The sequence below is a fragment of the Pezoporus occidentalis genome, unplaced genomic scaffold, assembly GCF_034315485.1.
Source record: "Pezoporus occidentalis ecotype Australia unplaced genomic scaffold, CSIRO_AGI_Poc_V1 ctg36, whole genome shotgun sequence".
Lineage (NCBI taxonomy): Eukaryota > Metazoa > Chordata > Aves > Psittaciformes > Psittacidae > Pezoporus > Pezoporus occidentalis.
Genome location: NW_026915591.1, coordinates 3,042,123 through 3,065,356, shown reverse-complemented (window position 1 = coordinate 3,065,356; position 23,234 = coordinate 3,042,123). Strand labels below are relative to the sequence as shown.

Sequence of the window (23,234 nt, the reverse complement as noted above, 5' to 3'; positions counted from 1 at the left end):
GCTTAATTTAGAATAGCAACCACTTTCAGTTTACCTTCTGGGGAGGGATAAAGCAACTTGATTTTAAATGGAGAGTGGATTTCTTAACTTTTGAAGTGTGCCAGCAGCTCTGTGTGAGTTGCTGCAACTGCTTATGACCCGACTATGTATTTTTAATTGTGGTTTACATGACAAACTACTGAGAGGGACAGATAGCTTCGAAAGCACAACTCTGAATATTATGTATTTAGTGATGTGATAAATGAGAAAGAAAACTGCCTTTTTTTTAGTCCAAATTTGTCAGTGCTTGTGGTCAGTTTAATTATCTTGTTATTAATGCTGTTCTATTTTGTTTTAAACACAATAATGTAAAATGCTTCACAAAAATGTGGTGATTGCCAGAGCAGATCCTGCTTTTTGAGCTCTAAATTAAGGAGAAAAAATTGAGTATCTGCATTCTATTTTATGGTCTCTTTGACAATAAGAAGGTGTTGGGTGTTAGTTTAAATTCTGCTGCTGTCATGGAATTAATAAAAAGTCTATTATTCTGTAGAATAATTCCCCATTTGACTTATGGCAGCATTCTGTAATTATTTTGATCACTCTGACTTCACTAGAGTTGCATGTGAAGATAAAAAAGTCTTAAGTCATATTTTTTTCCTAGCAACTGCAGTAATGTGAACCTTGTGCATGTGCTTAGGATCCACGACCAGCGAACACTATATTTTGTTGGCTAATTACAGTTTGTGTGGGCATCGGTGTTATGTGTTTGCTTGAGAACACAGAACTTAAGAGCAGGGGTTGGGGGTGAGAGGTAGCAGAGATGTACTGCTGCTGACATCTCTCTGTACAGCTGAAATACGTGTGGCTTTGTTTTTGCTAACAAAGCATGTGAGCCAAAGAGTGTATATCCAGTCCCTATGCCTCACACTTGAATCATTTTTGTGGTGAGATCAAATATAAACATTTCTTGACTGTTTATTCTAACACAGATTTTTTTTTTTTTTTTGAAAGGTTGATAGTGGCTGGAAGATGTAAATGCTTTTTTGGATATACAGTGTCATAGCTGGAGCTGTATTGCAGTAAAAGCATGTTATCAAAAAGCAGTGTTATCACTTAGAAAACTGATAAATGTGTTTCACATTGAAGTTAAAACCTTCTAAAATTCCTAGTATTTTTTGTGCTAGAGCAGCTGCTTAGTTGGGGCCTCAGGTAAAATCTCTTTCAGAGACTCTTCTTACATTTAATTTTTGTCCACTGTCTTCAAATAGAAAAGCTCACAATCTTGTTCCATTCCCTTGTATTGTGTAACAGTGATTTGCACACTCTTTGATGCTTCCCAGGGCCGAATTTGCAAGTATGTAAAATGTGTGACCTAGTTTGTATGATTTTTTTTTTAATAATGAATGCACAAATAAACTGATGTGGATTAGAAGGGTGGGTTGGATGGTTAGGGTGTGAAAGCCATGAAGATAAACCAATCAGTTTACGCTACCTGCAAATAATAATTCTTATTCTCTTAAGCATGAATATTTGCTGCATCATATCCCAGTGAAGGGAGGTGCAGGAGGATGGGGTGTGCAACATTTTGGTCTGACTTGAATAAAGAAGCATGAATTTACAACACATGTGATTTTATTTCCAAACAGATTTCCATGGACTTGTCAGGGGCAGTGAAGTTTGAATACATTAAGGGTTTAGGTAAATCTGCAGCGCAGACATCTGAGAAGCTTGCTGTGTAATTTAACTGAAAATCTAAGGATGAGCTTTCACAAGATGGCTGAGACAAACTAATGGCTTGCTGATGCCTAAAGGGACAGCTGCTGTGTTCCGAGTCCTGCTTCTAGTTATCCAGTGTTGCCTCTTCCTTTATGTAGACTCTGGCATCATTTTGATGATTCAGATCATTTTATGTGTTTAAAAAAAAAAAAAAAAGAAAAAAAAAGCACCAACCAAGAAACCCCCAAACCTAATCAATTTGCTTTTGTTTCCACATCTCCATTGGAGAAGTGGAGTGTCAGCCAGGACTTTATGGCCAGCAGGCAGGAATCTAGGGAGTGCCACTGTCCTGGACTCGTTGAACTTTTCATTGGCTCGGTAATCACAGCTATTCAGATGTGTGCCAGTTAATAAGTCCTCTTTCAAACTGATTTCATACATACTTAGGCAAGAGGCGTTTGTCAGAACCATGAACGATAGTGGAATGTGAGTTTTTCAAGTAAAACAGCTGAAAATACTTTTAAAATATCAAAAGTGCAGTTCAGCTAGTAGCAGTGTCCTTGTTTAAACTGGATGAAAACAATGCAAATTTTACTTGAGACACAGAAAAGTCACCTTTTATATGTGTATTTTTGGCATCTTAGCATTAGTTGGGCTATTATTTAATAGTTTCCAATAGAATGTTTAAAAAAGTTTTTTTTTTTTTTCTTTTTAGAACTGAAGGAAGGCCATCATGGGAGCATTTTTAGACAAGCCAAAGATGGAGAAGCATAATGCCCAGGGACAAGGGAATGGGCTTCGTTACGGTCTAAGTAGTATGCAAGGCTGGCGAGTTGAAATGGAGGATGCACATACAGCTGTGATTGGTTTGCCAAATGGACTTGATGGATGGTCATTTTTTGCTGTATATGATGGGCACGCTGGATCACAGGTTGCCAAGTACTGCTGTGAGCATTTATTAGATCACATCACAAGCAACCAGGATTTTAAAGGGCCAGATGGGCCTCCATCTGTGGAAAGTGTAAAGAGCGGCATCAGAACAGGTTTTCTGCAAATTGATGAACACATGAGAGTCATCTCTGAGAAGAAACATGGTGCAGACAGAAGTGGGTCAACAGCTGTGGGTGTCATGATTTCTCCCCAACATACATACTTCATCAACTGTGGAGACTCGAGAGGTTTGCTCTGTAGAAACAGGAAGGTTCACTTCTTCACGCAGGATCACAAACCAAGTAATCCACTGGAGAAAGAGCGTATACAGAATGCAGGTGGCTCTGTAATGATTCAGCGTGTGAACGGCTCTCTTGCAGTTTCAAGGGCACTTGGGGACTTTGATTACAAGTGTGTCCATGGGAAAGGTCCTACAGAACAGCTAGTCTCACCTGAGCCTGAAGTTTATGAAATTGAGAGATCAGAAGAAGATGATCAGTTCATCATACTGGCTTGCGATGGTATCTGGGATGTTATGGGAAATGAAGAGCTGTGTGACTTTGTAAGATCCAGACTTGAAGTCACTGATGACCTTGAGAAAGTTTGCAATGAGATAGTTGACACCTGCTTGTACAAGGTAGCCAGACTTGAGAGAAGAAGTTTACTGTGTTTTCACTATTAGAAGTTTATGAACAAGTTCAGAATAAGTGTGGAGTCCACTCTATAAGTATCCGATGGTTTATGTTAACATGACTTTGATGGTAATTACCATGATTCCCACAAAAATGGTGACAGAGAAGAACGACAGAAACAGTACAGCTTTCTGGGTGGTTTTGCTTAATGAGTTTAAAATCACGTGCAGTTACATTGTGATCGCTGGGAAACTAAAAGCTGATAAGAATTTATGGGCAAGCCCAAGGACAGTAACTGCTCTTTTTTGTTTCACAGCATACTTTAAGGTTAACTCTTAAGACTTAAGCAGGCTAGAGAATATTCTCTCCCTTCCTAATCTTCCCTTCCTTTCTTGGGCATATAGTAGTAACGTTACTGTCATAACTACAGCAGTATAAATGCAGAATGAATGAACCGTGACTTCACATTTTGCAGTTTAAAATTTTTTCTTGACTATATGAAGATCTGACTTCCTAAGTTAGTTTTTATTCTAATTTTATGACTATATTTTTTTATTCAGCTTCATGTGGTACAACTCTGAAACTAGCTCAGGTAGAAGATGTTGGAAAGGTTTTATTTAACACATCTGTGTAATTTTGTCTAACTTATACTTTGTATTAGTAAGTTACAGGATGGTGCAGTTACAGAGTTTCATAGCTTGACATCCGATTTTCCAAAGGAAAGCTTTCTGTAAGAGCAAGTAGTGAAGGAAAAAGGATAATAGCTCTAAACTGAAAGGGAATAGATTTAGATATTAGGAAGAAATTCTTCCCTGTAATGGTAGTGAGGCACTCGCACAGGTTGCCCAGCGTATCTGTGGCTGCCACATTCTTGGCAGTGTTTGAGGCCAGGTTGGACTGGGCTTGGAGCAGCCTGATCTAGTGGAAGGTATCCCTGCCCATGGCAGTGGGTTGGAACTACCTGATCTTTAAGGTCCCTTCCAACCCAAGCCAGTATGTGCTCTATGAAAAAAGCCAACATTTTTGATACTAGAGAGACAAGACAGCATCTCCGTTCTTGCAACATGGCTAAGAGGGTCATTGTTTGCCTTTTGGAAAAACGTTATTGTTTTCTAGCACTTTGGCAGATTGATAATACATATATTTTTGTTTACAATTTTCATCTGGTAATCCCAAAAACAAATAACCTGGGAAGGAGCAGTGGCTTATGGATGCTGTAAGCTTTGCAGTAGCCAACTGTCAGTACCTCTCCATGCGCTCATATACACTTGTTTTGAACACTGGCTTGTTCTTGCTTACCTCAGCGGATTTAATTGGTGTTAAAAGTTAAGCATATGGATGCATGCGTGTAGATGAGAGCACAGGGATATTGAAAGCAAACTGTTACTTTTCATAAGCAAAATGTGTTTGTATTTTAACATATTCAAGTATTAGTATTCTGTTTACTTGGAGTTTTAAATGTTTTCATTTCAATGAATGGTTTTGTAAAGGCCTGGGCCCCTTCCAGCTGGTCTTTTAACAGATTCTCTCCCTTGTAACTTTTTTGTTTTAAATGAGAAGGGAGGAAAAAAGAGGTGAAAAAAACCCAAACAAAATAATAGCTGTGGTTTTAGGTGGAAGCACTGTCTCAATTCAGCACTTCTGTATTTAGAGCTTTTAAGTGATAATGGTTTTGTTTACCCATCTGATATTCAGCTGTTTTCCGAAAAGGATTGCATAGTACTTAAATTAAGATGGAACACAACTTTGTAATTATACAGCACTCCTTAGTAATGTCTGTTTTTCAGAGACAATGGGGCTGTGTGTCATTGGCCTCATGTAGTCTTCAGACCATAAAAGATCAAGGAACAAAGTGGCTTAAATTGTGCTGAAGAAGTGGGCAGACTTCTGGAGTTTTTTTAGGCGGTAGGAGGAAATTAAGGAGAACGATAATATTAATCCATAGTAGTAAAAGTTGTATTCTAATACCTTATGACTTGTGAATTTTTGTGTGTAAAATGCTTTGATATGTATTTAGCCTGGCGTCTATACATTCTCAAATAATTTTTTCTTTTCCACCAGGGAAGTCGAGACAACATGAGTGTGATATTGATCTGTTTTCCGAATGCACCAAAGGTATCACCAGAGGCGGTGAAAAGAGAGGCAGAGTTGGACAAGTACCTGGAAAGCAGAGTAGAAGGTGGATCATTTAAAAAAAAATAAGTAACTTTGTTTCTAAACAGACCCCCTGGCCCCTTTCCCCTTCCAGCAACTAAACTTTTAACACATTCAAGCTTTTTAATAGACCTTCAAGTGCCATTGGCCATCTAGTGTGCATCCCTGAAAAAGGCACTCAGATAGTCCTGCTGCATGTCCTGAAAAAATCTGCTATGCAAGTGCCGCAGCCTGTGGTTCTGAAAGTTACTCAGAACAGCAGAGAAATAATGCATTTGTGCTCTGTGTTCTTCATGAGGCAATTGACAGCACTAACTTCTGACCAGTAAATCTTGGTTCCTTTTAAATGAGTTAAATTAAATAATCGGAATATCTTGCAAAGTGTGAAGATGGTAATTTCAGTGCCATTTTTCTGGATAGTTATGAACAAATCAGTTAGTCATAATATTATCCAGTTACGGTAGGGTTACAGCTTGATTGCTGTCATCTTTAAGACACCTGCTAACATATTCATTTATTTGAAAGTACGTCAGAAATCTGTCAAAGCTAATCTTTAAGCATTCATGATGAACAAAAGCTGGGAGCTCATCTTATGCTGGCAGTAACTGCAGAATTTTGCTTCAGATTTGTATTGCAGGAGTTCTTAAGCTTTAAACTGAAACTGCAAGTCTTAACAAATTTTGGGTGACCTAACTGAAAATGATATTTGAAATCAATTTGATTTAAAAGATTTCTCATTATCTTTGTATTTATAGTGCCTTTTGATATCTAAAAACAACCACAGCTTGGAGTTTGTTTCTGAAACATAAGACAAGCTGTATGCATTATTTACATAGGTTAAGTCTGTTTTTGATGTGGACTCCTCTAGACCCATATGTTACAAGTCTAGTTATGTGTATTTACTGCACAAGTCCTTAATAACACACAGGGCACAATACACAGAGTTCTTCACAAGTATGGTATTGGTGATTAGTAGGCCAGAGGAATTTATTGTGTGCTTTTTTCCCCTCCTTAACTTCCATGAAGATGACAGTGCAGCTTCAGAAATTTCACAGAGAACTTGCCTGCATGGGAGTTCTGGGTTCAGATAAATCAATGTGCAGTTTTAAAGCACTTTCTACCTGTGTAGGTGTTCCTTCAGAAAGTACCACCTTTTTTTAAAGGCTTCATTCGCCATGTCTTGGCAAACTACATCTGTTCTGCCCCTGAACAAAGGTCTAGAAAGATGCTTCTGTGTTTTAAGCTAACACTTCCCTAATAGAAGTTGGTGCACAGTAAGCAATAGTGTGAATCTTTTTGACAGCGTAGCAGGAATATCCAAGGGCATGGTAACCCTGCTTGAGTTCAGTGTCAGATGGCTTTCTCCATTTCAAAGCAGTGAGCAGTTTTGCACCAGGCATTTGAAGAGCTGTGTGCCCACCCACAGAATTTGTGAAGAGCAAGTGTGCTGTAAAGTCACACATTAATTCACAGCATGCTAACTCTCCTCATTTGGGCAAGTGTTACCTTTGTATCTTAGATATTTTGTCTGAATTCAGACAAACCCATGACCTACAATATGAAAACACATTCAAGGCTGCATCTTCAGCTGGCCTTATTGTACCTGAGGAATATATGATGAGGAAAGCTGACATTTTTGTACGCACACTTCATTTTGTACATGAAGAACCTAAACACTGGAACTGTACAATGAATTTGGCTGCCAGTACTTTGCATTTATACAAAACAGAATTTCAAGAATGAGCAAAGTTTGATACATGTGTAGAGGCAGAAGGATTCTGTAAAGCACTTTAATACTAATTTATAGGGATGATGTCTGAAGAGTTTGAGGGAATATATTGTACTTCCCCAAAAGGGTTTTTAGAGATACCCTCAATCTCTTATCTATTCTTGCACAAAGATATTATTTAAATTAATATGTTTTAAACACTGTTCAGTCCGTCAGTGATTTATGTCAGCTGAATGGAGAATTTGGCCTTTTAGGTCTTACTCATGAGGGAATTTGAGAGGCTGAAATAAGGCAGAACTTTAAGACCAGGAATTGATTAACCTTGTTACATTGAACTTAGTAATTCTTAGTAGTTAATTGTTTCCTGGTGTAAGTGGATAGTGCAGTATGGCTAGTGAGGTAGGGCTGCTACAGCATCTGAAGCTTTCAACACTACAATGAACAATCTTGCTGTTATCCTAGGATACTTTAAGAATGGCAGTGCTTAACTTTAAAAGCATAATCTACAGCTGAAGGAACTAGAAAATATAAAGAGTACTTTTATAAAGATCTCACTGATCTGTAATTTCACCAAGTTTCTGTTTCAACTTTAAACTGAAAATGCATATCATGTATTTTTATGCATTTCACTACTCAGTGTAGTCCAACAAGTGATGAGATTTGATGCTTACTAATGTGCTTTTTTATTTTTTTCCTGGCTGTTCTTTTATTCCCTCAACCTAAAATATAAGTTGATACTTTTAAGAAGCAGTGCAAATTTTAAGACTGAATGGGGTTTAGTACTGGTGGTCATCTTGAATAAAGAGAGGCGATTCAGGCTTAGAAATGTGGAAAGTTTTCTACTTAACCATCACACCTAGGACTCTCCTTTTACTAATTCTGATGTGTTTGTGGTCCGGATTCATAGCTGCAATAAATAATAATGGAAGAAGCAGCAAGTGTGGAGAAGCATCTTTGTACCATTACTTGCAATAAATCAGTGTTACTCCTAAAGTATCGTGTGAATTTCATGGTAGAAGTAATCAGTCATTCCAAAATGTGTTGCTATTATTTGCACTAATATGTGTTATTGATGTGTGGACTCTAAAAAGAAAGTTGTCTAAGCTTTTTTTTTCTATTATTTTTTTTTACATAAAAACATTCCATAATACATAATCCTTGCAATATTTATACCTACAGAGAGAAATAATTTTAAGTAAGCCATTATATGTTCCTTCTCATATTTTTTCACAAAATCAAAGCTCTGGCTTTTCCTTAAACTTTGTGTAGGATTCCCATATAGAATATCAAAAAGCTGATATGTTTTGAATCTTTTATTTTAGGGTTGTAAGTACATTTTTCCAGTACTTGATGCCATGAAAATGTGTAGAAGATTTAAAAGTAAATTAAAGGTTGGGGGGAGGGTTACAAGGTGTATTAAAAGAAGATAATTCCAATAAATTCAACACAGCTAGCAGACCGACTCCATTTGTTGTGTCTTCAGTGTTCATTCAGTCTGTATCTGTAGTTTTATCAAAATATAAATGTATTCATTTAGTGGAGACTGTATGTTAAATGTACTGCAGTTACAGGTTGTGAAACTGTGTAGTATAGGTAAACTATAAATTCCTTATTTTTGTACAGCAGAACTTTAGCACTAGTACAATGTAGAATATATTAGATGTTCAAAATTGCACAATAAAGGAACTTGGCAAACCAAATCTGAGATCTTTGCTTTTTATTGAGATTTAAGAGTGTTAGTTTGTTTACTGAATACTAGATGGTAAAACAAATTTTGGCTATAGATGTTGAGGAAATGGCAAATTTTTGAGGTGTCTATGGTATGTGGTGTCGTTTATATAAAAAGTAGGTTTGGAAGTAAATATCTTAAAGCTTTTTGTTTGCGGAGTTTGACACTTGTTGAGGCCTAGACAGTGCTTCCACTGTACCTGGCAAATAATTTACACAGTCTGACTGCAAAATACAGCTGATGCTTTTTAAAACACAGACAGCCCTGAAAAACTTACATGTACAGAAAGTAAGTCACAATTGTGGGTTGATTTTTTTGGTTTTGTTTTTTTGGTTTTGTTTTTTTTTCTTTTTAACAAAAAAGGACTGGGTACATGTTGGTTTTTAACGCTTTTAATGTGCCTTATCTCACAAATCAAATTATTAAAATAAAAACTCTGTATGCTTTTCTGGAATTATCATTTAGGGAAAAAACCTGAATGTTATTCTTCAAAAGTGGTGCTGATGAATTCCAGCTACTCTTCAAGCTCCATAAATACTTTATTACATGAAGAATAGTGTGCATCTACATATATGTATGTATGTGTGCATGTATGTGCACATTATGGTGTGTGCTGCAGTATTCCCTTGAAGATCAAAAGTGCCAAATCTTAAAAATTCATCTGTCTTGCAGTTTCTAAGAGCTCACGTTTACAGAGAAACCAATGTTCCTCAAATTTCATAAAATCCCTATTTAAAGTGTAAGTCCTCAGAGGTGGTATGGTCTCTTGAGTTCAAATAAAATTGTGTGCTTACCAAAAAAAAAGGCTAAAAATAAAGACTAAATTTCTTAGCAAATGTGACTGTGGGTACAGTACAGATTCTCTTCACCCAGAAGTTGGAGTGGATCAGGTTTTAACAACTGCCCAATGTTCACATATCCCTGAAGTGAGTTGAGGACAGAATTGTCTCTTAGATGTGATGTCCCGGCTTTTAACTTGTATGTAATAGTTCTTAAATTAGCTTGTTGCTGTAATGCAGTGAGGTATGAGTATTGGCTAACACACATACGGTCATGGGAGTTATTTTTGTCTTAACTTTTTGGTTTTCGAAAGTGCTATGCTTTGTAAGATGGTGATAGTCTTTTACCTTCTGTTGCGGCGATAAAGCGCAGGGTATTCTGCTGGGAAGATACTGCATCTTCTGTTATATCTAATGTATAGCAGAAAAGCCATTAAAGATTTTTTTCCCTGCTTTTATTAGGTAGCTATGTACTTCTAAAACCAGTGTGCATGTTAACAATTAGGAATGTATGTCAAATCTGTTACATGTTCTTTTTCTTACCAAACCAAAGTTAACAATTACCATGTTGAATATAGTCTGTCATATTTTTTTAATATATGTATATATATTTACTAAAGTTAAGCTGCCTTTTTATAAAACTGAGTGTTTCAATCTTTTTAAGTTAAATTTGGACTGCACTTACAAAAAAAGTACTTCTGATTCCCAGAGATCATAAAGAAGCAGGGTGAAGGAGTCCCAGACTTAGTCCACGTGATGCGTACATTAGCCACTGAGAGCATCCCAAACCTCCCGCCAGGGGGTGAATTGGCAAGCAAGTGAGTTCACATCGGTATAAATGTGGTTTTTCATTTAAATCAAAACTTAACTGCAAGGCCACTCTTAAAAGCGGGGGGAGGGGAAAAAGGGTAGAGGACAAAAGGTTATGATCTGTTCTTCAATTTGTGTTACTCAGTTTTTCTGAATGGACAGGACAAGCATAAGAACAGAGTTAACTGAATCGCTACTAAAATTAAATGTCAAACTGTTGCTTTGGGAAGGACCAAGGGTTTTTTTAAGGGTGGCCTGAGTGTGTCTGTTTTCTGTAATTAACTGTTTTTTTTGGGTGGGAGGTTACATTTGAAGGTGCAGATATAATTCACTGACATAATAGCTCCTTGGGTATGTAGTTCCACACTTTGACAAGAAGTGACATGCGTATAATGTTTTGCTTGGCAGCTTTCTTTTCTTGTCTGTAGCTAAAGCAATGTTGTACTTGCCTAAAGTTTGCTTTTGTATCTCTCTGCTGTGACAAATCTGAAAACTAGATAGAAGTCTATGAAAAAAGTTGGAAGCTAAATTTACACCCTTATATGGGCTGGCTTTGTCCTTAAGGTGTTCAGCATTGATGCTTTGTGGCTTCTCAAATAGATGTTCAGTCTTTAAGGAAACAATGCGCTTAGCTCATTTGCACACCCAGGCCAAGTGCTTTTTGGTTCAAAAGATTTTTTGTGAACCTGTGCTGTGTTAAAATGGATTGGGCACATATGTTACAGACTTATTTTTAATCCTTCAGAATATGATTTTTGTATTGTTAACACAAAAAACATGAAGACTCTAGGTATGTAATTGAATAAATAACTGTAAAATGACTTCTACAGAATAAAATTGTTCTTGTATGAATTGACTGACCAGGAAGAGATGTCAATTTTGTGTATAATAGCATCTATTTAGGATGTGTTGCTGTACTTTTGAGCTATTGATGAGTCATTTACTCATGAAGTATGGCATACAAATTGATTTTTCTCAGTCTCCTCTGGCTAGCACTAGTATTATGGTTGTGAGGTGGTGCTGAAGTGACTGATTTCCATTGGATTTTGTGTCTTAGAGATGCTAGTTTAAATAGGGATTGATAGACGTGTAGATTTAATTGGGTGTTAGTTTAGCTCAAAGCACTACTGTCAATTTGGAAGAAAAATAATGCTTTTCAAGAAACCTTTTATTTGTAATCAAAGATACATATTGCTTGAAAAATAAGGGAAACTTTCAAGTTTTATGTGCAGTGTACTTTGTGTGTAATTGCTTGGTTTTATTGCTTTAAATTCAGTCTCTTCTTCCATGCCATATAATCATTTGCTAGATGCACTGTGATGTTTCTACTGCTGCATGGTAGTTCCTGACATTTTAGTGTTATGAGATTATTATAAAGCCTGTCATCTGCTTTTTTTCTTCTGCTGCACTCCTTTGTGATTGCACTGCATGCATTCATGAGCAGTTAAAAGGTTGTTCTTTGAAGCTGGTTTTGTATCACAGTTGTAGTCTGGTACTGCGTCATATTTGGTTCTGCAGAAAGGGATTTGGAAGAAAGTTGCTTTTAAATTCCAATCTGTAATTCCTGTGTTTTACTCCCCTCTTTCCTTCCTACTCCCCTTTTTATTCCCTGCTCCCTCTCCAAGGTTGTTTCCTTATTACCTTGGTAAGGCAAAGGCTTCCTCTTCCTTCAGCCTCACATTGTTGGGGTTTTGAGTGTCAGTTTTAAAGAAAACCTTTGCACCGTGTGTCACAAACAAAGCAAAAACGAATGAAGTGTTTCTTGTTTACGTGTTAAGTGCATTTTCTCTATGAATATTTTCTCAGTCTTTTTCCTGTCAATATATCTATCAATATTAGAAAAGTTAAGAATCCCAGAGATAAAAGTTAATTCCACGCTACCTTAAATATGCTAAGCAAATTTTTTTTAAAGGACGAAGCTGACAAAATTCCTGAATTTTTTAAGTGTATTTTTTACCAGACGGAATTCTGCTAAGACTGAAGATACAATACATAGAACTGCTGTTTGCATTTTACATTTTTTTTGAGAAATGTGGCAGGAGAGTATTGGACATACTGCTTCATGGAAAGCACATTTTGAAATGTGATACGAACAAAAATGTATTTCAGAATGCAATTTTTGTGCATCCAGAAAATAAAAAGCCTTACTATTTATTAAAGTGCCATAATATATTAAGTACTACTGGAGTGTTCATCAGACACACAAGTGACGAGGGTATTCAATGTCCATCAAGTTTTCTGATGCCCTTTCTCAAAAGTCAGGAAGTGTAGCATCAGGCAGCACTGCAGCCTCACCTGGATGTCAGATTGTGCTCTTCTCCTGCTGAATTTTGAGTGGTATTCAGCCTTATTTTTCTTGAACCTAAAGCTTTTAAAGGATGCCATAACTGTCTCCAGTGTTTAATGACACTAAGGGCTAACTTGCAGTGAACTTGGCTATGTGAATTTAAAACATTCTAAAGTTTACATTTTAAGCAAAAATTGTACTTAGGGAATTTGACGTAAAAAAAATGGCACCACCTTAAAATCTTGTGGGTTTGTTTTTTGCTCTAGACGGAGTGTGATTGAAGCCGTTTATAATAGACTGAACCCCTACAGGAATGATGATACTGTAAGTATCCTTTCTCTTACATTACCTTCACCACACACACAATTATTTTAGCTGTTTTGTAAAGAAACATATTGCTAGTTACTGCTTCCCCCAAAGAAGCAGTAGCAGTGTTGTACTCTTTGGACTATATTTTTTAGTTGTTTTCTCCTGCCTTCTGCTGATCATAGTCTGAAACCCCCAATATGGTTGATTCATTTGTTCTCTGGAATTTCATTGTCTTCTGTCTGGGTTTCCAAATGCTTTCCTGCCAAATGGTGCAGTCATGTATGGGGTTTTATTCCTTCTTAAGGGAGACATTTTCCCCCAAATACCAATAATAAAATGGCTGTACTTGTAGGTTAAGTAAATTTGTAACTATCACCTTTAAAGATATACTAATTTTCCAAGTGGACTGCATAAGTGCTTTTATTCTTAAGCATAGAGCAACTTGCAACAAGCATACAGTTTAGGTTCTTTCCTGTCAGTGGCAGAAGTGACAAATATCGACAAACTAAAATACAAACAGTGATCATATGTTTGCAGTTAGATCACTGGAAACAATATTCTGTCACAAAAAGTGCTGTTTTTCATAAAACAATTAAATAGTTCTCTTACCTACCAGCAAAAATTATTACATGCTTAGATGTGATGTAAGTGAAATGCATCCAGACATAATGAATTGTACGTTGGCTTTACAACAGGGCGCTAGTTTATTTGGCAGTTCTCATTATCTCTTTAGCATAAATAATCCTAAATAGTGGCTGAAAGATGCTTTACCTTCAAAATACATTCTGTAGTATGTTACTGTTCTGTAAATGTACAGTATACAAACTACTAGTTTTGTGATGATATTGGCAACTTGGATACAGAAATTTGCATACTGAATAGTTGGCATGCAGCTCCCGAGTTTTTACTTGCTACTGCTTTTGTTCTTCATCTTACACCTGAAACAAACATAACCATTTTGGTCTTTCATGTAATTGCTCTCCTTTGCCAATTCTGGTCCAGAAGAAAAAGCTGGAGGTCGTACTTTTGCAAAGGGTAATTTTAGTGATTTGAGTTTTTTTACTGTACCTCTGTGCCATCTGTTCTTTATGATTTGTAATGAATTGTGTGTGCAAGTTTGAATGAAAGGTGCATAACTTTAGTGCTAAGAAATGGTCATATGTGGCTTGGTAGAGACTTAATTAGCCTTTTTTCTCTCACAGGAATCAGGCAGTGCTTTTGAAGAAGAGTAGTATTTCTACCACCTTCAATCTTACTAATTATAGGGAAGTGTAACTGTGGAAGCACCCTCATATGCTGTTGTTAAAGCCCATTTTGGCCCTTAATTACTTAGGGGAAGTAGCAGGTAATGCTGAAACAATCAGGATTGCTGTACAGAAGCAGTTTGCTTCTAGTTGCACTAGAATCTGTTAAACACTTTTTCAGGGATGTGGTAGTTACACAAAATCCACAATTGCCCAGCGAGCTCAAATGGACCAAGTTTTAGAGGTAATCAGGTACTGGTTGCATGGTTGTTATGCCACATAGTGTGTCCATCCAGTTACGATTTAGAGCGTGTCATGTCTTCACTTCAAATATTCTTATGTTGGGTGCATATCTTTGCAGTTTTATTAGCATCCAAAATTAGGTTTTCCTGCAGTTGCCATAAATGCACTTCTCTAACTTGAAATTATAAGTGTTAAAATTGATCTGAATTACAACAGGGTGTCAGTTGATGGCTCTATTTTCCTGTGCAGTGAGGGAGGGCTGAAAACACAGAAGATGGTATTGATAATAACAAATGGCATGAGGCACATCCTGCTCTTTTAACACACCTGTGTAGTTAGGGGGACTATTTTTTATTCTAAATACTCTGGGAATGTTTTTGAATGATGTTCTGGGATATTATTTTGAGGCTTAATAAGGCTATCCTAAATCACTTGGTAAGATTTTAAAGTGTGTTGGTACTAATGCTTCATAAATTAAGCATATGTGGGCTTTAGATACTTAAATGCTATTTCTGAAAGGGGGGAGAAAAGAGTCTCCTAAAGTGATTTAAGTCTTTACCCTTTTCAGTCTGGATTATGCAGAAATTTCTGTAAATATGGGCACTCCAGACTTTAAAGGGTTCCTTCTTTTTTCTTTAAGGATTCTGCCTCAACTGATGATATGTGGTAAAACTGCTCATCTAGCTGTGGAAATCACGTTTCATCCTTCAAATGAAAGTGCACCCCAACCTCAGTGACCCTTCTTAACATCCATCCTCAACCTTGGTTAAAGAAGGGAATATGATGTGTTGGTGAGAGGACTACAGCAGTGCGACATCTAGCCCAGGAACTGATCTTTTTTGTAAAACAGACTTCTGTAAACGTGATTTCAAACCGTAATTAATGTTGTAAATCAGACTCCAGCAATTTATGTTGTATGATTTTGTTTTTTGTAAAGTGCAATTGTCTTGTACAAAATGCTCATATTTAATTATGAACTGCTTTAAATCACTATAAAGGTTAGAAGAAATGTTTGGCTTGTGTGATGCAACAATATATATCCCTTTAATTCATGTTGTGGTTTTCGATTGCAAGGAGCAGCAGCCTGGCCAGCTAGGTGTTCAAGAGGTGCTCAAAACTATAAAGACAACTTTTTGTTTTATATGAAAGCTGTCTTGTGGGCAACTTATGAGAAACTGCAGTGTGTGAATTTGCTTGGCGATGGAAACGTAACTAAGAGTAGTGAACATTCTTCAGCAAACATGAATCCATTCTTGGATGCATTCCTGCTCTCACATTGAGTTAAAGGGAGTTCTGATTTTGACTTCAGTGGGAGTTAAATCATGCCCCATTAATAGTATCGTGTTACATACCTACCTTGGGATTAGAATGCCTTGATTCTCTGCACCTCTTTTTTCATTAACCCTTACCTGAAACTACTAATCACTGAGCATGAACAGGCAGCTTTCTACACACAGTAGGAGTCTGCAGCATTTTTACAATCCTGATTGGCTGGGTCTGTTGCTGTTCCAAGTAAAATAACTTTGAATTCCATTTTATCAATAAAGCTTGATTTAACAAACAAGAAATTTATCCATAAATGTGTAATTCCTTTTTTCCTGCCTTTTAAAATGTCAGTGCCATTGTAGATGATATTTTACTTGTGGAAGAATATTTTTATTAATTGGTAGCCCATTTTTAAAATGGGAAGGATTTTGATTATTGCCCAAGACATAGCCATATGCTAAAGGATGATGTGGGATTAATCCATTACCCTATTTTTTAAAAGTGTGGGGGTTTTCAGGCTTTTTGGTGGTTTATTTGGTTTTTTTTTTCCCCACTGAAGGTGTGCATTGGTTTGAATTTGCCTACTGTTTGATAAAAACACATTTGTCAAAGCCTGACAATCTTTAACATTTTATGGTGTGTGTTTTTAATTGACCCACTTAGAATGAGAGACTAGTGGTTAAACAGTACTTGTGATTTGAGATATAGCATGTTGACAATATTTAACTGTTCGTTGTTTAAAATTCTAATTTAAAATTTTATAAGATAATAAACTAATTTGATTTAAGCTTAGCTTTTTCCCATTAAGCATACAAAAACTAAGTTTTTGAGTCAGTCGTGTTTGCAAAACTGCTGTTTCGTGCACCTTGTATTGTCTTTTTGGTTGAGAATATTGTATTTAGTATGTAGTTTACTCATTTAGTAGGCAGATTCCCAAAAAGGAAAATCAGTAAAACAAGTAGATTGTAACATTTACTGCAGTTAAACAGAATCAGAACTTGGTGTATAATTACTTTTTTGATAGGAAAATGTAGTACAATGCATTTTGCTATATTTGTCTTTCCCTAACTTTGAAATATACATATTTGTATATATAGCCTTAAAACTAATGCAGAGTTAGGGAACAACTGAACAGTGAAAAAGTAACTTACAGTGTCTTGGAACTAAGTATAGTATATACCAGCAAACTTTTCTTTTATCCCTCTTGTCTATGTGGGGTGCTTAAACGTAACTTCATTGTATTCAGTTTGTAATCTGTTCAAGCATGAATGAAGAAAACATGAGCACTATTTGTATTTATAAATTTATAGCATTTTTTGCTTAAAGAACCAGTTCCTTACCTACCTATGAATAAATGCTTAAAATGTCTAATTTTGTTGTAGAGTGCAAAACTACAATAATGTTAACTTATAGCTTCACAGGCACCTAATTAACAAGCATATTTGATAATACATGGTGTATTAGTGCAAAACGCTAAACTTAATTTAGGACTAGGCAGATAAAGTTCTGTCTTTTTTACGTAGAGACTGAAGTTTAGTTTTGGAAACTGCAAAACTTTGAACTGGACTGTGGAACCTTTGAGTTTTAGACTAAAATCTGAAGGAAAACTGTGGTGTGAAAAGCCATACTTCAAACAATAATCACTTAAACTGTCTCAGTGACAAATGTTGTATTTGGAGCCTCTTCTTGGAGGTCTCCTAAAGGTTAGAAAGAAAATAATTCTGCTATTGCTACAGGCGATGTTACTTGGTTTGAGGGTAGCAGAAGAAAGCCCGTTTCAGGCCTTTCTCTCTCCCGCCTATGTTCAGCATTTTGTTAGGTCAGAGCACTGAATCTACTATGTATGCATAAACACTGCCATTTTAGATACAGATTTTGATTAAAAATGTACGGATTAAGTATATCAGGTATCCTAGAAAAGAGGCAAGCTGTACTTTTCACTGCTCTGAAAAGGAAAAGGCACTTTTGCACCTTTGTGCATCTAGTTCTTGCACCAGAAACTTTTTTTAAATACTAAAAACATTAGCACCTCAGGGGCAAGGCAGCGATTTTTTTGAAGTATTGTGTGCTATTTATTTCCCTCTTGGAAAAAGATTCCTGTGTGACAAAAATGAAATTTGTGTGATGTTAAAAGATGTATTTTTAAATACATGTTCAAATAGGATGGTCCCAATTTGCTTGTTTTTAAAAGGAAATTACATTTGTAAAGCTACTCTGCTTCATATGCCATGCAGCTTTGTTTTCCCTCTACATATGACAGCTTCACTGGCTTCAGTTTCTGTGTGTTTTGTTATAGTCAGATTAAATGTTTCACTGATCATTCTGGGAGAATACCTGTACTGCTTTATAGACAACGGTTTTAAATAATTCTCACTAATTCAGCATTGAAATATGTTCAAGACAGAAGCTTCTAAAATGTTTTTTAAAACCAATATTGGATTAACTAAATGTAATTACATTAAGTAGGGTCCTAGATTTGCAAGGCTTTGTAAACTGGTTGTGTCTGTAGAGTCCCTTTGACATGTGATGGGGCATAAATGTGCAGGTCCAGTGCAAATTATGAAGCCAGGGCCTTTCAGCTGGTACCACAAAGACCTCGATGCATGGTCATCACTCGTTTTAATCTTCCAGCAGAAGTCAAAATTGGAGAAAGGAATTTCATATGCTTGTTGTTAAACTACACCGAACTGTGGTAGTCCTAGGTTGTGTCATACTAGCAAGGTGCCTGATGAATATTAAGCAGCAGATGAGTTAACGGTAGCATTTACCTTAATAGTTCATGCAGATGCTAAAGCAAATAATTTCAACATGTACTTATGATAAACTGACTTTAATGTCCATTAAGTTATTTGTTGCAAAGCTGGTACTATTTTAACTGTAGGTTAAAATCAGAGCCATTTTGCTCAGTTCAAGAATTGGATACTTGAAATGGTGATTTAACAAAATTGGGTAACAGTTTTCCTTTCAGTTGATTCCCTGATAAGAATCCCATCTTAATTTGATACACTGGGATAGGATACACTTCCTATTGCATTTCATTTTTTAGTAATTTATGAACTAAGGATATGGTTTCATGATCAGCTTATAATGAAGACTAAACTATTGCTCAGTTTTCCCCTTCTGGCCTTTTTGTGACACTACTCATGCTTATGTGGCCGTGCAGCTGGGAGAAAGGCAAAAATCTACTCTTCAGATGGGTAAATTGATAATCCAGGCACTGGATGGTGGTCTGAGGGCAAGATGCAGGGTTGGGGAGACAGGACTGAGAGCAAAGGAAATGTTGCACCAGCCCTTCTGCCACAGTTTGGGAATCCACACCTTAAAAGCAGATAAGTGATTGACCTGTATAGGGAGTATCAAAGCCTTTGCAGACCTTTTTTCACTCTATACTCAAGACAAATATTTTGCATTCATAAACATTCTTTTTCTTAAAATTGGAATCATAAGACTGGTTTTAATGTCATCTTGTGTATGAGTTCCATGCTGACAAACTTACTTTCTGTTTTCTCTAGACGTAAGTACCTCTGTCCTGTGGGATAGACAGCATGGCTGCCACAAGGTTAATGATATGGTTGTTACAGTTTACCTTGGTTCAGTGTACATCAGGATTTCATCATTCCGAGATGTTCACCTTCAGCTCTACCTGCCCCTTCTTGAATTGCTTTTATACACAGATTACTTGGTATATTTAAACTTGGCCATGTCTTAAATGGGCTAACCATTAGTAAAATGTTACCCTTTTCCTCATCGTTTGGCAAATACGGTATTTTAATATAAACCTGATGTACCTTGTATAGGTTCAGAAATGGCAAAACTTTGTTAGAGCTACAGAACTGTACCTGATATTTCATGTAGAAAACAGATTTGTTACTCTGTGCCAAGCTTCATGAGGTGTGGAAATAACATCTCCTGGGTAACTAGTGTAGCTCCTTGTTCCTACCACTACGGTGTGTCTGAGGTGATCATATCCTGAGCTAGTATATACTGTATAATATATATATACAAGTTATAAAATACAATAATATACTGAGCCAGTATATAATACTAGGACAGGGTCTAGCAGTAGAGTCTGCTTGGCTGGACACGTTTTTTAACTCTTTAAATAGTAAAAAGAGGCTCCACACATGAATTTATAGGATGCTGCAGTGCATAAAATGAAAGTGATTGCTGCTGTAGGCTGTAGAAGTGGAGCAGAAGTTAACAGGCGCTAAGTACTTTTGACTGACCTGTCTGAAATACTGATCAGAGAATCTGATCTGTTGGTGAGCTCTTTCTGAGCTATCTCTGTGGTGTGCTTGCAGTCTGCAGGTGTCTGTGGACACAGGCATGCACCTTCTGAAGTACTCTGAGCCTTATTTTGCTTAGTAATGCTGCTTCATAAATGAGGTAGCAGTCACATGGGTCATGGCATTTGTTCAAAGAAATTCAGGAAGCTGTAGGAAAACTTAAAGCTTGTCTTTATTCTCATGGACCACTAAATCCTTTGGAGGAATATACAACATGCTGGAAGTTGAGTTTATGTTATTTATCGCTGATGGTTTATTTCCAGAAAAATGTGCAAATAATTCTGCTATTTACTTAATATGTGGAAAAATGTCTGGAGCTTTAATCTCCTGTGACTGTGTCAGAGTTGTTGACCTAGGCTGTATGCATAGTCCTTGCTTTATGTGTTTGGCTTTCCTCTGAGCAGGATTGAACCAGATATCCTCATGTAGATGCCCTTCTATAGTCTTTGCTTCCAAGCTAAGAGAACAGGAGTGTTATATAGTGTCTTAGGAAGGGATTTTGGGGAGGCCTGCTTTAAATGCAGCAGTGACAAAACCCCTAATCATTGTAACCCCAAAATTTGGGGAAGTGGGCTTAACATTAAAAATGCCTTTTATAACATTAATAGTTCTATTCTGAAAGTGTCAAAACTGCAGCAGAGGTGGAATGACAGGTCTGATTCCTAGAGTATATATATTGGCTTATGGCTGGCCAGATTTTCACACTTAACTTGTACTGATTCCTGCCCAAATCCTTTTTAAAATATCACTATCTACTTTCCCCCTCTCCCCCCCCCCCCCCCCCCCAAAAAAAAAAAAAAAAGAGAAATCTACTTGAGAAGAAAAATGAGAAAACTGAGACTGGCTGGTCACAAAATATTCTATACTTCTGTCAGTGCAGTACATGTATGACTGTAAGACTAAGGCCCACAGCTTAATTTCATATGCATTACTGAATTCAACCCAATATGAGCAATGGAAGTACTGAAGAGGCAATTTCATTTTCAGGGTGAAGCACAGTATTTTTTTCCAAACAGGGAAAAAATCAAATTAAGATATTTTCCACAGAAAAATATCTTAATTTCCACAGAAAATATCTTAATTGGGAAAATTGGGCACATACTTAACTTTGCATCCCACTGACATTGATGGAGCCTCACTCACAATATATAGTTTGCACATGTATTGTTGGAGCCTTAACTGTCCCACTTTGGAATGAAAACAAAATGTAATCTTTATTCAGTTTAGGTTTTGGAAAAGCTTTTCAAAGCCAAAGTGAAGAAGGTGGTAATGTTAAAGCAGAGTATTAGGTTGATTGGAGATGCATTTTAAAGAATTATGAAATTATTAAGTCTGCATTTTTTTTCTTGTAAAAGGTCAGAAGGACATGGTGTAAGAGGTTTGGTCTTTGATGTAGTGCTTTTAGCTGTAAAGAATAAATAAAAGGATGAAATACAAACTGAGTTATCCAGGATAGAAAAACAATGAGACCCTAAAAATCTAGGAATAAAGGTGCTGAATTTACATAGCATTATTTCCATGTCCAATGATGGACCTACTGAAGGGATCTTTGTTGATATTTTTAGGGGGACTTTTTATTCTTGCTGAGTGTTTGAAGCTAGACTGATAACGTCTGCTGCAATTTGAGATTTCCAGACTCTTAAATTGGAAACTGGGCATTACTCAACAGAGTCCCTAGTACACAAGATGTTGCAGTACCTGTTAGCATGTGTTCTGCAGGTTAATACCATGCAACAGTTTGGTGCTGGAAGATGGGATTTCCTATCCTGCGTTTTATCGCTGATGGTGTGATTTGCAATGACTTTGAGTACAAGAGTTAAGTTGTATTTATTAACTGGATCTCTTTGGTGCCAGGAATCTAGTTTTTTGGAGTAAGTGCTGAATTATGCAAATGTCCTTGGCAAATTGTGCTGGGTAGTTCACTACTCGGAAAACTAAATTACTAGCAGTGAAGGGTTAATACAAGATGAAAGCCTCAATTTTCCTAGCCAGGGAATACTGGATATTTGAAAAGTGTGAGGTTTGATTTCCAGGGTGGCTGCTTTATAAATCTTTCGAAGCAGAGATCCTGGTTTCCAGCATCTGTCTTGTTACTACGACCATGTACGAACATGCTGAATTAGAGAGTGTTCACCTGTCTTCTCACAGAATTGACTCCACATCCTATCATTAGAGTCTCCTTTGTAGTGACATGCTGTGCCTGTCTTTTTAGAAAATTCATGACCTCTTTGTATCTATTTTGTGGAAAGTGTAACTATTTTCATTGATGACCTGTATAAATGTGTTACGAATTGAGAGATTTAAGCTTGAAAAGCATGTTTGCAGATTACACAGCTTCATTATGGAATTTATAAATTTAACAGAGTAATATACAAGAGCATAACTATTTTCCTTAAGTAAAATGTATAACAATATATAATAAATTATTCTCCACGTAGTTCACCCACTATTTACAGTTTTACACAATTCAAACTGTGTGTTTACAGAAAGTTCAATAAATGTATATTTTGTACTATGTACAGATTCCTGGTCCCAAAGAAAATGTGTGAACTTAGTTTCTAACTTTTGAGATTGTACCTTTTTTTCTTTTTTTTCTTTTTTTTCTTTTTTTTCTTTTTTTTTTTTTTTTTTGGTTTGGAATCAGTTGAACAAACTGCGTTATGCCTGTCAGTGGTGGAGGCTTGCGTTGGAGAAAATGGGAATTGGAAATATTTCTAATCTACAAAAGTGATTCCACCAAATAAAACAGGCAATTACATCATGTGTGTGTATTTGACTGGTATGCTATAAACCATTTTCACACCTGTTTTACCATCACTAATTTCCAAACTTAGTCAGGCCTCCTTCAGTTTTCTGATTCAAGTTAGTTATATTAAAATGAAATATTGAGAGCTTATTTTGATCATTTTTAATTACAGTGATCAAAATTCCCCTTTTCATTATTTTTTCCCTTAAGCGTTGACATTCCAAGATAATGCAGCATGCACTTGGCTCCAGCCATGGCATTCCACAGAGGCTGCCTGGTCTGGGGCTTTTGGGAAAGCTAAGGGTTGCTCAGGGTGCCCAACTTCTGAAAGAACCATGTCACAGAGAAGCAAAATATATTTGTATCTTTTGCCCTGGTTCAGGACCAGGAAA

At 36.5% G+C, this 23,234-nt stretch overlaps 1 protein-coding gene across 3 annotated transcripts in view; it reads left to right on the top strand.

Moving 5' to 3' along the window:
* Positions 1-17,181, top strand: part of PPM1A (protein phosphatase, Mg2+/Mn2+ dependent 1A) — a 29,831-nt gene extending 12,650 nt beyond the window's left edge. The window contains exons 2-6 of one of the 3 annotated variants that reach the window (XM_062630774.1): positions 2,414-3,265; positions 5,322-5,439; positions 10,361-10,469; positions 13,015-13,072; positions 15,113-17,181. In XM_062630774.1, the coding sequence (XP_062486758.1) occupies positions 2,432-3,265; positions 5,322-5,439; positions 10,361-10,469; positions 13,015-13,072; positions 15,113-15,160 (1,167 nt within the window). In that variant the 5' untranslated portion in view covers positions 2,414-2,431 and the 3' untranslated portion in view covers positions 15,161-17,181. The remainder of the gene's footprint in view (positions 1-2,413; positions 3,266-5,321; positions 5,440-10,360; positions 10,470-13,014; positions 13,073-15,112) is intronic. The other 2 variants (XM_062630775.1, XM_062630776.1) reach the window with 2 other exon arrangements.
* The last annotated feature ends 6,053 nt before the right edge of the window (positions 17,182-23,234 follow it).